Below are 16,746 nucleotides of genomic sequence, written 5' to 3'. Positions count from 1 at the left end.
CACTATTATTCATTTAAAACTAAAAGGCATCCATGTATTAAGAAGTCCCACCAACAATGACACAGTCTCCTGGAAATAAGAAGGAGCAATCACAGAGGATCTGGCCAAAACGTCAGATTCCTATCAGAAAAGGCAACCCCTAAATCTCTATGGTACCATATCACTACCGATCAGGACTCTTTAAAATAGACTCCCAATGATTTGCAATACATGAGATAATCTGTAATTTGTTGTGTATAAGAATAGTGCAAACTTGTGGGTAGTTTCCTCTTGGGAGGAAGATAAGGGTTTGTTTTATTTTTAAAATGTAATCTTTTTCATGTAAAAGCCTCTTAATAAGTATTGTAATTATTGCAAATAAGATAGGGAGGCAGGATTCAACGCACTGCTAGTTTACATATGCTTTTTTTTTTAATTATGTATCTGTGATTACACATGAGAGTGTTGCCATTAGGATCATGAATGTCATAGGGTGCTTCCCCAAGTCTTTTGACAAGTCCTCTAATTAGACCTGTGTGGTCTGGGTACTAACTTGAGATTTGTTTACTGCAAAGAGAACAAGTCTCTCAATCACAGGAGATACTTCATATGACAAATGACACACAAGGATGCACACACTCAGGCACACACACACACACATCCACGCACATGCACACACACAGCATTTTTCTTCTACTGATCTCTCTGGAATCATGCTCACAAAGTCTTCTTCCCCAAGGGCTGGTCAGATGCCTGCTGTCCCTTCCTCTCCTCCCTATCAGAGCCTTCTTCCTCCAGTGTGTCACCAACTTTGTGTTAGATGTTGTCTTAGTCAGGGTTTCTATTCCGGTACAAACATCATGACCAAGAAGCAGTTGGGGAGGAAGGGGTTTATTCGGCTTACACTTTTCACCTTGCTGTTAATCACCAAAGGATGTCAGGACTGGAACTCAGGCAGGTCAGGAAGCAGGAGCTGATGCAGAGGCCATGGAGGGATGTTCTTTACTGGCTTGCTTCCTCTGGCTGCTCAGCCTGCTCTTTTATAGAACCCAAGACTGCCAGCCCAGAGATGGTCCCACCCACAAGGGGACCTCCCCGATTGATCACTAATTGAGAAAATGCCTTACAGCTGGATCTCGTGGAGGCAGAGTTCCTTTCTCTGTGATAACTCCAGCCTGTGTCAAGTTGACACACAAAACCAGCCAGTACAGATGTCTTGACTACTATTCAAACCACAGTCCATGTAGAGGCTCAGAACCGTGCAAAGGGACAGACACATCCCAGATAGTAAACAGCTCATTTGTTTAGAGTCTCTGGGGGTACCCACCACTACCATCAGCAGGGTCTCCTACAGGCATCTTACATTACTTCTTTCTAACCACCATGAGGGCCACTTCCCTTCACAGAAGTCAACTCACTGTCACCACAGAGGATAAGAGAGGCCAGTGAACTCCCTGGGAATGAGAAGGCCAACTGATTAAATATTGAAATCATAAAAATGAGACCCTAGAGATGAGTAGGAAAGACAAAGATTGAGAGGAAAGGGATGTGAGGATAGATGGTTCCACAGAATCCGGGCTGGGTATGGCAGTGTGAGAGACGATGTGCAAGTCAAAGGATGCGCAGTTAGAGGAGAGCCAGTAGGCAGAGGGAATATCTATGAGGCACATGGTAGGTTAGGTGGAAAAAAGGGAGGACTTTGGAGTGAAAGACTTGGGTTCAAGTATAAGGTAGGTTTGTTAAAGCCTGGTGGTTGCCTCTACTCTTCTAAAATACGAAACGGACTCTTGCCTATATACCAGGAGAAGTGTGTATATCACACTTGACCAATGGCCACCACCATTACCCATAGTATCTCACTGGAATTTCTACAGATAGATCATTTGAGGCCATTCACCTCAGAATCCTAGGTGACAGCTACTTTCATGTGTCAGTGTAGCAAGCACATAGTTCCCAGCCAGATACTTGGTGAGACACTACTTTGGATGCTGCTATGATGTTTTTTTAAGATGAAATGAACATTTAAGTCAATAATCTTTGAACTAAGAAGATGCCTTGCCTAATGTGGTAGGGCTTCAGCCAATCAGATGAAGGCCCTATGAAAAGAAAGGAAGACATCCTCTAAAGAAAAGGGACTGGGCCTCCAGACTCAAGGGACATTCATTCTCTCCTGAGGCTTTAGCCTGTACGCTGAGGCTATAGAATTTGACCTTGTTAACCATCCCAGGAGATTTGATAAAGTAAATACTCTAATAGATGAGCAGGCAGAGATTAGCTAGCTACATCCTATTTGCTGTGTTTTCTGGGGAATCCCTGGCTGACACACAGATATGTAGGTATGTAGAGTTTGGTCTTTGTACCCACAGATTCTGCACAGGCAATAGGCCATTCTTATGGGAGAGACAACTAACTACCCATCAAAACTTCCCTCCCTCCACAATGTGCAGCTGCCTCTGAGAAATGTCTGTTCAGACAGACAACATCTGCAAGCTTCCTCTGGAGCAAGAATGATTTGGTGACAAGTTCTTACTAGGAGATGCACACATGATGTCCATCACTGTTAGGCCAAGGAGACCCATCCATCTATCCCAGAGAACTCCCCAGGCATAGGGAATAGGGGGACCCCCAAATGTTAAGACCCACAATCTCCAAAACCTTCTGAGGAAAAAGTATCTGCTGAGCACAGTGCCTGCACTGGAGAGCCAATGAGAGCCTATCTCTGCTGCACTGAGCCACTACAAATCCGAGGTTTGGCAGAGTGGCTAGCATTTCCCTATCGAAGCCCTTCATCCTCCAGCTGGGGCCTGGGAGGAGCTCAATCAAGGCAAGGTGAATGTGAGCATCTTCCAGAGAGCAGCTGGTCCTACACTCATCACCCAGCAGGACTTGGGAGCAAGCCCTTGGAACACTGCCTGGGCAGGTCCAGCTGCTGCCATCCCCTCCTTCCATGAGGCTCCAGACACTCTCCCCCTGGTTCTCCCAGGACACACCTGAGCCACATCCATGAGGCATTCCCCAGGTACCTGAGTCCTGGCTACCATGTGAGCATCTCCATCCTGGGGCTAGGACAGGAAGGGAGTGAGGGGGTGGCAGGCTGTTTCTTTCTACATCCACCCCAAGGAACACGGTTTCCTTTTGTTAGTAGGCATCATAGATCTTAATCTGTATGTCCTGTTGGGGTATTGAGGAGGAATGGAACAGTCTGTCCCTGGGTTGCTAAGGACGGCTCAGAAGTTATGGCTGGTCTGCAGCCAGTGTGTGTACTGCCAATCCATTCTGCACAGAGCCAGCTCCTTGATCCCCATGCTGGAGTTGCCATAAGGTCATCCATCCAAGAGAGGGAAGAGCTGGGGGCTGGGATAGAGAGGGCACAGAAGAAACAAGAAAGACCAGATGGTTGTGGTTGTTGTTGATGTTGTTGTTGTTGTTGTTGAATCTGGGTGGAGGCTACACCAGGATTCACTATGCCAACTCCCTTCCCCAGTCCACTTTTCTGCACATTTGAATTTTTCTAGATTAAAAAAAATATCTAAGGCAAGCTGTCCTGTGAACTGAACTATACAGGAGGAGGCTCAATGGAATCCAAGCCACTCTCTCCCCTGACACCATTTCAGGATATCAGTCACATTCCTGAAGGAAGTATCTTCCTCAAACACATTTGTTTTCCCCCTACTTGCATTAATATTTAGAACGCATCACTATCTCCGAGTCCTAGCACTGAAAACAAGAGTTTAAATAATTGATTAATACAAAAGGGGAACACAACCACCCTGCCTTGTTCAGTGCCCATCAAAGTTTTTCTGGTCCTGACACAGATACATCAATATATTAATGGACACACAGAGAAGACCAAGCTACAGATCAATACACACAGAGATGTGTGGGGTACTTCTCACAGGGAAAACCCAACATTCTTCCCCACCCCTGGTGTGGTCCACGCCTCCATACCCTGCCCAGTAATGATTCTACTCAAGAAAGAATCTTTACCCATGCAGTTTATAAAGCGTGCGCGCGCGCGCGCACACACACACACACACACACCCCTCAAATCAGTGCTGACAGTTATCCTCCACCCTCGGCTCTCCAACAATGTCTTCAAGATATTCTCTCTCTAATTCTGGGGAGGCCCTTGTCTTCTAACTCTCTGGGCCTCTGGGCATCTGAGTCTAATTCTTTCAAAGGTCTCTAGAGCCATACACTTGGCTTTTGTCTCCAACCCTCCCCCCATTCACACACACACACCCTAAACCTAACATTTCTTGAACTCTGGTAGAATGTGTGCTGTTCTATGCTTCTATATAAGTATCTGCACACACACAAACAGATCTTAGTGTCTGGAAAAAGCAGCATCCAGACTTTCAAAATGTCTTTGTTTTCTAAATGTCCTCAAGGAATGTCACTAAAGCAAAGCAGACAGAAAGGGTGGGAGAGGACGACCTTAGGAGTCTTTCAAGTGGCATGCTGGGAAGTACCACATGCCAATGTACAACAGTTCTTGAGAGTCAGCCCATCAGCGCACAGTAGACACTATGCCCCACCTCCTGCCAACAGCTGAACGCTGTCTGCTACTGCCTATGCCTCTCTCAATGCTCTGCAGGTAAAGCACTGTCTTAGGCCACCTGGGGCTCCAGGTGTCACTTACCACAAGCGAGAGAGGCCTCTTCCAGGAGACAACACCAATGAGTCCAGACAGCAGCACCTGGGAAGGAGAGTAGAGGGAGGTGAGACACTTGGAACCATCTTTCAGACCAACTTCAACCTGTTCCATCCAGAATAGGGCATGTAAAGTTCATACAACACAAGAGACAAAGCTACTCCCCTTCCGACGTCTAGAATCAGCCTCGGTAACTTAACAGAAACTCTGCTTCTCAAGGTCACAGAGAGGTCACCACATCCTACAAGACACTATTCTATAAGGTCCATCACAGGACTATCCACCAAGAAGACCCCTTCCGTCCAGGCAGGAAAGGGAAGGAGGCCCAAAGAGTCCCTCAAGAGCTTGTGTCCAACTACCCGAGGGCTTCCCATGTGATGTCTCACAGCTACCATTTCCCAATCACACCAGCCAAGAAACTGAGACTTCAACACATTGGCTTCTAGGGGACATTTAAGATCTAAATCACTGCATGTGTTACTCTACCTGGAGTGGGGCACTGGATTCTACAGTATCAACCTGCTCTCTCCCCATGCTCCACAGAAGCAGCAGGCATCCTGCCTCTAAATGTAGAAACACTGGGTCAGTTCTAAGGGCAGCAAGGGCCATGCCAGAACAGATCAGTGAAGGATTCTCAAGCTCAGGGGAGGGGATGCTTCCTGCCTTTCTTGCCCTTGTCCATTTGTGACCCGAGGGAGCAAGGCCCATCCTTCAGGGCACAGTTCAAAAGACATTCAGAGCCTCTGCTTCTTGACTATTGGTTCTTTGAGCTAAATTTTACCCAAATCCAGCTTCCAGGGAGGATCTGTGGCATGTTCTGGTGACTCAGTAGTTCTGTAGGTTTCTTTTATATCATGCTTGTGAGGGAAAGGGTTGTGAATCAAGCTAGCTGTGAAATTACGGTGCCACGAAACTGCTAACCCGTTTAATTGACCGATTTTGTTACTCAAAGTCCACAATTTGCCAAGAATACAGAAAAACGGCAGAAGGTCAGAGAAGAGTAACATATAATTAAACAGCTGTGGAAGAAAAGGCAAAGAAAATAGAGGAGGCAGGACGATGCTGCCGGAGAGGGGAGGCGTCACCTTTCAAGCATGTCGTGTTATAAGAATACCAAGTCACTCTTTCCCATTCCCTACCCAACCTAGGGGACACCACAGATTAAAATCAGAATTGAGACAGAAGTTCCTGCTACAGATTCGATGAAGCAGGCAACAGACTGTCGGGTAGCAATGGCCCTGTTAGAGCCAAAAGTCTTTTCCATTGACGGTACCACTGCTGGGCAAAGAGGCCTGGAATACACTAGCTCTGTAGATCTCGTCTTCTCGGTGCTAGAATGTTCTTTTGATGCCGACAATCAAGAATTTTGTTCAGATCATCAGATCTGATTCAAAGGCAAATGATGAGGCGACGTTTTAAGCAGCAAAACGTGTCCTTCTAGAAGGAAGATGAGAGCCAATTCAATTACTTCCCCCAAACACATGGCAGGTGTGCCCGACAGCTATTGCGAAGTCAGCTTACTGCCAAGAAGCCGCGTTTGCTCCGTGCCTAGAGAAGGACGCTGTTGCAGAAATGGAGCAAGTGATCTATCTGCCTGGCTGAATGATGCCTAGTTAGCTGTAACCGCCACAGCACTTCAGCCTGCAGCTCCGGCTCCAGCCTTTCCTGGTCAGGTTCACACAGCAGGAGAGACCCTCCTTGTCTGTGTTCCTCTCCTTGTCTGGCTTTCAGCCACACAGCATGGCATATCTAGCTGTAGTCTTGCATTCTTCTCTAGCACCAGGAAACAAACTCACCATCATGCCAGCCCTGTCCATGGCTTCTCTTGAACTCAGTCCTCACCATTCCCTCTCATTGCAGGCTACTTCCAGCCTGTGGTCCCAGTCTCTTCCACACCATCTCCTCATGCAGGCTGCACCAGTCTACCACACTCATAATTTCCCAAAGAAAGCCCTTAATGCACTATTATGGGTTCTGTCACTTTAAGGGACCAGATCTCACAGAAAGAGAAATCAGGCTGTGTCCCCTCCACAACTCTTTGAAACCGAGTTCAAAAGCTATCTGTGCTGTGATTTTACAACCTCTAATTGATGGTCCAACCTGGTACCTGGCTCCTCCATGCTCATTGTCACACAGGCTATCTCAGACTACATTATATGGCATAGAATTTCCTGTTACCCTCGAAAGGATAGCAAGGTCATATATTCTCCTTTGTTTGGGGCATCTCTCTAAAGACTCCTCCTCTGCCTCTCCTCCCTCACCATCCTGGCCATGACAGCTGTCTCTGTTATTCTTACTTAAAGCTCTATGTTAAATTCTTTAAAAATGTATTCATTGAGGGTTCTGTACAATTATATCTATCTATCTATCTATCTATCTATCTATCTATCTATCTCCCCGATGATTCTCTCTCTCTCTCTCTCCTCTCTCTCTCTCATACACACACACACACACACACACCTGGGCATGGTGCCTGCTCTGGAATGTGGTTGATGTACCAGGTGTCTCTCCATTGAAGAAAAGTGACATTTTCTCATCCAGGAGCTATCAAATACCAATAAATCTTTAGCTCAGGGTGGGGTTCCACGCAGGGATGCTGTCTGGCTTGAACTCGCTGTCACACTGTGCATGCTGTCACAATCTCTGCGAGGTCATATAGCTATCCACCCTCTTATGATTGGAAAACACTAGTTCCTTGACGGCAACGATCACCTCTGGCTCCTACAATCTTTCTGTCCCATCTTCAGCATAGATCACTGAGCCTTGAGGGGGAGAGGAGTAACCTAGACTCATAGTTAGGGCTGAGCATTCTAATGTCTTTTATTCTCTTTACATTGTGGGTTCCTATGTTAACTGGCGTCTACTGTCAGAAGCCTCTCTGATGAGGACTGAGCAATGGACTGATCTATGAGTATGGCAATATGTCATCAGAAGGCATTTTATTGACATGGTAGCAGTAATAGGTTTCCCCCTAGGGTCCATCTGCAAATAAGGATCCCCTTGATTGCCCTCAGTTGTCTTATTGCTCTCGTTAAGATGTAAAGCACTGTGTTGAACAGAATGGAGAGAATACCAAGACTGAGTCACCAGAGGTGCTATCGCCTACCCTATAGAACTGGATGGCAAGGCCCTATTGGTAAAGAGACCACACACTTGAGTTATAAAACATGGAGAAACGTAGCTGGTACTCTACTAGAAGCCTCATCCCCATTGGCTAGCTTACACAGTGCTTGAAGGTGCTACCGGAGGAGGATCTAGCATCATCCATCTCAGCCAGCTGTGAATCTTGAAGCTGCAATAACAGCTGACCTAGTGGGGCATGCCCACTGGTGCAAGAGCTGCACAAATGCTACGAGAAGAAGCAACTGCTGTTTTGTTTTGTTTTTAAATGAGATTTAAGGCCTACACCACAAGACAGAACACATCCATACCTGACACCATCAATAAGACCATGAACCTGTAGCAAGCACTGATAATAGTTTGTGATGTTTTAAGGGGTCTCTGGTACCCCTTTGGCCAACAATTCAAAAAAAAAAGATAACTCATTCTTGGTATTCTCTCCATTCTGTTCAATACAGTGCCTTAAGGCTTCGTTAGGGCAATAAAGCAACTAAAGGCAATCAGGGGGACCCTTATTTGCAGCTGCTATAGTTTTATACACAGAAGACCCTAAAGATCCAAGAGGAACCTTATGAGTCAGAAAATACATTCAGCAAAGTAGTGGGATAAAAATTGGATACATAAATATCAATTGAATTTGCAACAAACATACTGAGAGGAAGACATCAGGGAAACTATTCCATTCACAATACCCTCAAAAGAAAAATCTTGGGATAATTCTAACTAAGCATGTGAAAGGCTTGTCAAATAAAAACTTCAAAACATTGGAGAAATTGAAGAAGACACCAGAAGATGGAAAGGCCTTCCATGCTCATGGGTTGGTAGGATTAAAATAGTAAAAATGGTCGCTTACAAAGCAATCTACAAAGTCAATGCAGTGTCCATCAAAAACCCAACATAGTTCTTTATAGAAAATGAAAAAAAAATCTTCAATTTCATATAGAACCAAACACACACACACACACACACACACACACACACACACACACCAAAAATAAAAACACAGCTTAGCTAAAACAATTCTGAAGAATAAAAGAACAGCTAGAACACTGCCATTCCTGGTTTTAAGTTATACTCAGAGATAAAGTAATAAAACCAGAATGATAGTGGCATGGAAACAGACTGCTGATCATTGAGGTTGAACTGGAAAAAAACACCTAAATCCATACACCTGAGAACCTGAAATTTGACAAAGGAGCCAAAAACACACACTAGAGAAAAGATAGCATCATCAACAAATGCTGATGGTCAAACTTGAATGGCTGCTTATATAAGAACAAAAATAGATCCATATTTATCACTTGTCAACTCCAATGTAGACATGGTACCCTGAGTGTGACAGAAGAGAAAGTGGGAACAGGCTTGAACCATCAGCACAGGAAAGGACTTTCTGTAAAGGACGCAATAGCACAGGCACTAAGACCAATTATAAATGGGACCCCATGAAACTGAAAAGCTTTTCAACAGCAAAAGACACTGTCATTCAAGAAGATTGGGGTTCTATGGGAAACAAAATGATAGCTCAGGAAGAAGACATGCATTGATAAAAGTATTAATTAAGTAAAGTATTAATGTAGCAAGAATCCTGGGAAGGCCAGCGCCATCATCCTACATAGGCAGCCGCCCGTTTCCCAGAGCTGTTGGTAGGATTTATTTTGGAGGTAACATGATGTGGGTCTTGTCTTTCTGTCTGCTCTCAGCTGTTAGACACAGTCCAGCCTGGCTGTATGTTTCCTTAGGGTAAGCAGTTAAACCTACAGGGTTCCTCTCATGCGTCACAGCTTTGACATGAGTTGTGGTCTAAGGTTTTCAGCAGGCTAGGCCCACTAGGATAACCACTCCTTGCTCCATCAAAGTGATCTGAGACCTAAAACACAATACTGCCAATGAGAGACCACATATATGATAATGGGTGCTCCAGATTCTAGAATGTTATTGGTATAAGTGTAATATTCTGTACTTTTTGTTTGCTTTTTTTTTTTTTTTTTTGAGATATGGTTTCTCTGGGTAGCCCTGGCTATCCTAGAGTTTACTCTGTAGACAAGGCTGACCTCAAACTCACAGACCCACCTGCCTCTGTCTCTGTCTCTGCCTCCCAAGTGCTGGAATTAAAGGCATGTGCCACCACCACCACCTGGCTATATTCAGCTATACTCTGTATTTTTTAATCATTACTTTAGAAAGCACACCCATTAATTAACAAATATAAAGCTGTATATTTTATCACAGAGATGTCAGCAGCAACTTTGCTCATCTGGATCCTCATTATCAAAAAGCCATGGGGTGGGGTGGGGGGCACATGCCTGTAATCTCAGCACTGGGGAGGCTGAGGAAGAAGACTGGGAATTGGAAGCCAGTCTACTAGATACTCAGTAATTCATTCTCTCTCTCTCTCTCTCTCTCTCTCTCTCTCTCTCTCTCTCTCTCTCTCTCTCTCTCTCTCTGTGTGTGTGTGTGTGTCTCTCTCTCTCTGTCTCTGTCTCTCTCTCTCATACACACACACACACACACACACACACACACACACACACACCCCAAATTATAAAAGCAAATGAAAGAAACAAAGAGTAGCACCATGGAATGGCTGACTGGCTGCAAATAGGTTTGTAAGCACACTCTAAGATGTTCCCTCAGCGGGGGTGGAGGGTGGTGGGGGTGGTGGGGGTGGATCGCTAAGACACTTCCTACAATGTGTCCTCTGGATCAGGAGTCCATGAACTGTACATGATAAAATTCTTTCTCTTTGTCAGAGTGTCACTCACTTAAGGATTCCATCTCAACCACAGCCCTGCCAACATGCAGGGACAAAGGTCAAATAAATGTGTCCGTATTGGGAGAGGATGTTCCAGGTCATCACATAGTTCTGCAAGCTACATTAGTATGTTCAGAAGAATTTTAGGAGTAGAATACCTGCATCTTGAATATTAAGTTTTATCAACTGTTTTTGCATCCACTGAATAATCCTATTTTTCATGAACATTACTATACCTCTCCCTACCTGAAGCACCACTGCACTCTTGATATGAACCCCCCACATTATTTTCTTTTAAAAGTACTGATGAGCCGGGCCGTGGTGGCGCACGCCTTTAATCCCAGCACTTGGGAGGCAGAGGCAGGCAGATTTCTGAGTTCGAGGCCAGCCTGGTCTACAGAGTGAGTTCCAGGACAGCCAGGGCTACACAGAGAAACCCTGTCTCAAAAAACCAAAAAAAAAAAAAAAAAAAAAAAAAAAAAGTACTGATGAATCCAAATTCCCAACACTTTCACCAAAGCATCACACCCTTCTGTTCAGATTTATTGTTCTGTTTCCTACTCTTGTGCTAGCTTAGGTTTGAACTTTTCAGGCTGACATCTGCAAAGGAATCTGGAGTGCATTCAAACCCATGCAGGAAACCAGACCCAAAGTTCCCAGACTCCTGACCCATGGAAATGCAGAAATACTAACTTTGTGGTGTTCTGAGCCACTAGGCTTGTGGAATTCAGACACACAGCAACAAAATCCCAAAGCAGAGAACTGATACGCTAAGTGGGAAGAAGAAACCTGTGAGGACTGGAAAGAAGGGGGCAAGACTACTCCTGTTAGATAAAGCAAGGCTTTCTGAAAAGTCTATGGGAATTATGCAAGAGGGGAGAGGAGGAAGGAAGTGGGAGAGGGGGAAGGCAGGAAGGAAGGATTGAGTCGGTATACTACCTGCTACAAAAATTAGTATGCTGAACTATGATGTCAGTAGTTACATTTATTGAGCATTGGCTGCACGCCAGACACCTGCCATGAATTTATGTTTTAACTCTGCCATGACCATTCTCAAAGGTGCGTGCGATTGCTGTGTCCATGCACAAAAGGACAGGGCACCACAGTGGTTAACTTTCTGTCCCTGTTTTGTCACGGAAAGGTGTGAGGACGTACGTGTGCCAAGAAGAAATGGAAAAAGGAATGAAATTGAAAACTCCATTTATAACAGCAAGCAAAGAGGTAGAGTGGCCTCGAACCAGCAGACCAGATAGGAATAAAAATGCAGCAGTGTCAGGAAGGCTTAGAGGCTCTGCATGGTCCTTCCTTCAGTCTCTGCTCCGAACATTGTCTCTGTAACTCCTTCCATGGGTATGTTGTACCCCCTTCTAAGAAGGATCAAAGTATCCACACTTGGTCTTCCTTTTTGAGTTTCATGTGTTTTTTGCAAATTGTATCTTGGGTATTCTGAGCTTCTGGGCTATTATCCACTTATCAGTGAGTGCATATCATGTGTGTTCTTTTGTGATTGGGTTACCTCACTCAGGATGGTATCCTCCAGATCCATCCATTTGCCCCACCTGGGGATCCATCCCATAAACATCCACCAAACCCAGACACTATTGTTGATGCCAACAAGAGCTTGCTGACAGGAGCCTGATATAGCTGTCTCCTGAGAGGCTCTGCCAGTGCTTGACAAATACAGAAATGGATGCTCACCGCCATCCATTGGATGGAGCACAGGGTCCCCAACGAAGGAGCTAGAGAAAGTACCCAAGGAGCTAAAGGGGTTTGTGGACCCATAGGAGGAACAAAAATATGAACTAACCAGTAATGCAGAGCTTCCTGGTACTAAACCACCAATCAAAGAAAACATGGTGGGACTCATGGCTCTAGCTGCATATGTAGCAGAGGATAGCCTAGTCAGTCATCAATGGGAGGAGAGGCCCTAGGTCCTATGAAGGCTCTATGCTCCAGTGTAGGGGCATGCCAGGGCCAGGATGGGAGAGTGGGTGGGTTGGTGGGCAGAGGGAGGGAGAGTGGATAGGAGGGTTTCTCGGAGGGGATACTAGGAAAGGGGATAATATTTGAAATGTAAATAAAAAATATCTAATTAAAAAAGGAGAAAAAAAGAGAAAGGCTTAGAGTATTGGTTCTTAACCTTTGGGTCGTGACCCTGATGTGGGGGGTTAAATAACCCTTCACAGGTGATGCTTAAGACCATCAGAAAACTCAGTAAAATTCATAACAGTAGCAAAATTTTAGCTATGAAGTAGCAAGAAAATAATTTTATGGTTGGGGATCACCACAACATGAGGTACTGTATTGAAGGGTTGCATCATTGGGAAGGTTGAGAACTGCTGTCCAAGAGAGGACACAGGAGGTTTTATTATTAGATGGGGGAAAGCATTCCTTGTTAAGATAGAAAGGATTAAGTAATGTGCATATGCCCTGCAATTCTAATTAAAATATTTAAAAGAGATAAAATGATCCATGCAAATACAAAGTGAACCAGCTTAGTCTCTTGGAAAGCAACAAAACTGAATCTCCATTTTAATCTTTTTATAAGAACAAACTGTAGCGGAACCAAAGAACAAAACCCAAATGTTCTAGAAGAAAACAGGACAGACATTTAAAAATGTTCCAAAAGTCAGCCTTAAACATAGCACAGCATGAGGAGGCTTAACAGGAAAAACAGATGTGTTGACACGTTTCAAGTCTGTGGTGAATGTTTTTTGCACACTTGTGTGGGTGACTAAATGCTGATGGTTTTTACACACATGTGTAAGTGACTAAATACTGATGTTGTTTACATGCTAGTGTGGGTAACTAAATGCTGTGACCTGTCGTTCTTGAAAATCTAAGTCTGTGCTCTGATGTGTCACTGGGTGGAGTGCCTGTCCCCATCTCAGGACTGGGCTTGGCTAAAGACTTGCTTAGCCATGCTGGGTGGAAGCAGGGCCACACTGTCACCCCTGAGGCCTGGGGACTCATCATCCATGCCTTCTGGTCTCCTCCTCACACATGTGTCTGCAGTCCCTTCAAGCCTGGGTCCTAGAACTGTCCTATGGTTTAGACCCTAGAGGAAGCTATCCACACTGACCTGCAGACCCAGAGGAGAACAAACCACTAAGTTTTGGGGTGATATTAAGTATAGTATTATTTATGGAAAAAGCCAAAAGGCAAATTTATAATTTTAAAAGAATATAAAATCCCCAAACAACTTTTATTGGAAAAATAAATTAATAATGGATGGAATAGAAAGGATTGATTTTCTTAATTTACAAGGAGTTTGTATAACATTACTAAGAAAAATGAATAACCTAGGTGTTTACCAAGAGGGGAATGCTGCCATTCGACGAATCCTTCCCCCTGGCCACCATGCAATCATGGCTTGGAAATGCAGTTATACCCCAAAGGCATGTTTTCTCTCAGTGAAAGACAGAGAAGAGCAAAGGGTAGTTCCAAAGGGCTGGGAATGCGGTTTGCTCTCCCGCTAAGCAAGCAAGTCCGTATGCATGCCAACGCCCAAGTGGGCAGAGGAGTCAGAACTGTATCTCAAACCCATCTCCGCTGTCTCTGCACAGTTCATTTGGCTTCCTCTCTTTTCATTTGTATTTCTGTTTTACATATAATAAAAAGCACATTATTAAAACCCAAGCCAACGACTGCTGCTTCTATCTTCCTAGGTGGATGAAAACCTATGTCAGTGGGAGAAAAAAAGAAAGAAAGGAAAAAGGAAAAACAAACAAGGCCAGAAACTACTCTCAAGTCTTCCTGTTACATGTAAGAGAAGTGGGTATTCAGAGCCAGGCAGCAAAGGCCCCTGACTGTCACTCAGAGAGGACTAGGTTCCTGGTCATAGTTAGCCACTGGCCTGCATAAAGAGGCAGGGAAATAGATCACCTTTCTGTGGTAGCAATGGGACAGGCTGGCCAGAGAGCAATGTGGCAGGGTGGGGAGACCTGAGTGTCCCAGAAAGGTGCCTGCTGGGTAGCTGTGACCTCCCTGTCTGAGTCCAGTGCCAGCAGGGAAACTCAAAGCGGACCTATCACCCAGCTCAGGGAAGAACATTATATGAGCTACAAAGCATTTTAATTCTCTCATTTTAGAAGTCTCCTCTTTCTTTGCACAACAATAAAAACAATGTATTTGTTGATACAGAACATTAATTCCATTAAAATCACATTATGTATAATGAAAAGCGACCAGACTATAATTACAACAGCAGACTCATGGACTCACACCAACTTTTAAATCCACTGGAATTACAGCAGGAACAGAAGCTCTCTGGAGGAAACACTGCCACCTCCTTTCCAGACAACTGAATGGAGATCCTCTGTGCTGATGTCAGAACTTCATACTCAGTGGCAACTCTAAAGGCAGGCCCATCCCTGAGGCCACCTTTGCCTAGACAGACACTGCTGTGCTATGCCTAAACCCAAAGGACACACACACCCTTCTGGGAATTCTTCCCCTGGAGTGAAATACCCAGAGACCAGATTCTCCAGGTCTCATAGTGGCCTCTGGGGCTTGGGACTCTTACTGTGCCACACAGGCTAGCCTGTCCAGTGCCCTCACAATGGACCCTCAGGGCAGAGTGCACCCTCTGTCCTCTCACCTCAGGGCTTCTGAGAGGAGGCAGAGGGGAGGGGAGGGGAGGGGAGGGGAGGGGGACACAGAGTGGTTCTTGGGTCTTGATACTCCCATGAATCACTACCCACATTGAGATACTGGTGGACACTGGGGTTCAGTGGATGCTTGCTCAGTAGGCCAAGTGTATCTTTATACAGTGCCCATGGCCCACTCCCATGATCCCTCAGCATCCTCTACTTCCATCACCCAGGTGTGTGCCTACCAGAACCCCAGCATCACACCAGTTCTCCTGTCCTATCCACCCAAACCTCAGAAACCCACTCCTAACAGGTGTGCCTTACTAACCATCTCACAGCAGACTCTGCAGCACACCCTGCATTGCATGCCTGGCTACCACCTCCTACAGAAGTGCTCTGCCACTCCTATAGAGGTCTCCCTGCTACTTTGGGTTTATTTTCTATGCTGTAGACTAGTCCAGTTAAAATGCAAGTCTGACCACTCACTCCCCACTCCCATTACACTTCTTTTCACCATAGCTCCAGCCTCCAGCACTGAGAGCTAAGTAAGCATTTTTTTTTCTTTATCAAGTACTCAGCCTTGGGTTATTTGTTACAGTAACAGTAAACGAACTAACATAGCTTCTCCAAACAGGACACCTTCCCTCACTACACTGTGACCAGGACCACATGCCCTGTAAGTTCCATGTGATACCATTACCATCTTATTCTCATTGTCAAATGAGAATATCATTTACTCCCAGAGACACCTACTATTGGTCTATGATTGGTGCCTGGAATCACAAAGCTATGTAAGTAAAACCATGTGAATAAAATACCCAGAGACAGACTCAAAGAAATGGGAGTTATTTGATTTCATCTTCCTGATCCCAGTCACTCTTATCACCGCTTGAGAAATCAGGCTGCTCTTCAGAGTGCTGGGGCTGGCCCTGCTGCTGTTTACAATCGTCCATACTTGACCCTTCAGGAAAGCTCAGGGCTCCATTTCCCCAACACCCCCATCCCTGCTGGCAGCCACAGACCCTCACATTTCCTCCGCTGAGCAACAATCCAGCTTTTACTTCAGCATTCAGCACTGACACTGTGATCTTGAAAATGCCATCCGTAGCTAAGCCACAGGAGTCTGATAATTAAAGGCATTTAAAATACTTTTTCAGATCGCACTACTGTATTTAAGGGCAGCTAATTGATTTGTGTTTTGCATCAGCCAATACTCATGGTGAGTTCTCCCACAGACCTCAGACACCACCCCCATCCCACCCCCCACATGTCTCAACAGACAAGTGCCCTCCTTGGCTGTGTCCCTACGGAAGTCCCATACCCTGCTCCTCTTCGTCTTAGCTGTTCCCCAGCCTAAGAATGGGCTCTCGTTTCCTTGAACTTTCCTCTCTCCTGGAGTAAAGCAATTTTTCTGAATCCTTGGCTTCCTTTTTCTTGACTGCGCTTGTTTTTAGCCCAGGCTCTCACTGTGTAGCCCAGACCTGGCCTGGAACTCATGGTCCTATACCCAGCAGTAAATGGCTAACCCAAAATAAATGAAGTGGTATTTTTGTAGATGTTTGTCTCATATTGCTTTGTCTGGGCATGTTTTTGTCATATGGGTCTTTTGCTTGTTTATTCTTGTTTCTATTTTTTTTTTTAAATATTTG

At 45.1% G+C, this 16,746-nt stretch overlaps 1 protein-coding gene across 2 annotated transcripts in view; it reads right to left on the bottom strand.

Moving 5' to 3' along the window:
- Positions 1-16,746, bottom strand: part of Entrep2 (endosomal transmembrane epsin interactor 2) — a 411,884-nt gene that overhangs the window by 223,342 nt on the left and 171,796 nt on the right. For both annotated transcript variants that reach the window (XM_085841670.1, XM_021167781.2), the window contains exon 2: positions 4,622-4,678. In XM_085841670.1, the coding sequence (XP_085697796.1) occupies positions 4,622-4,678 (57 nt within the window). The remainder of the gene's footprint in view (positions 1-4,621; positions 4,679-16,746) is intronic.

The sequence above is a fragment of the Mus caroli genome, unplaced genomic scaffold (assembly GCF_978045245.1).
Source record: "Mus caroli unplaced genomic scaffold, Mus_caroli_1 scaffold_8, whole genome shotgun sequence".
NCBI classification, from domain to species: domain Eukaryota; kingdom Metazoa; phylum Chordata; class Mammalia; order Rodentia; family Muridae; genus Mus; species Mus caroli.
The sequence above is the reverse complement of the archived record's forward strand: the minus strand, read 5'-3'. Positions and strand labels throughout refer to the sequence as shown.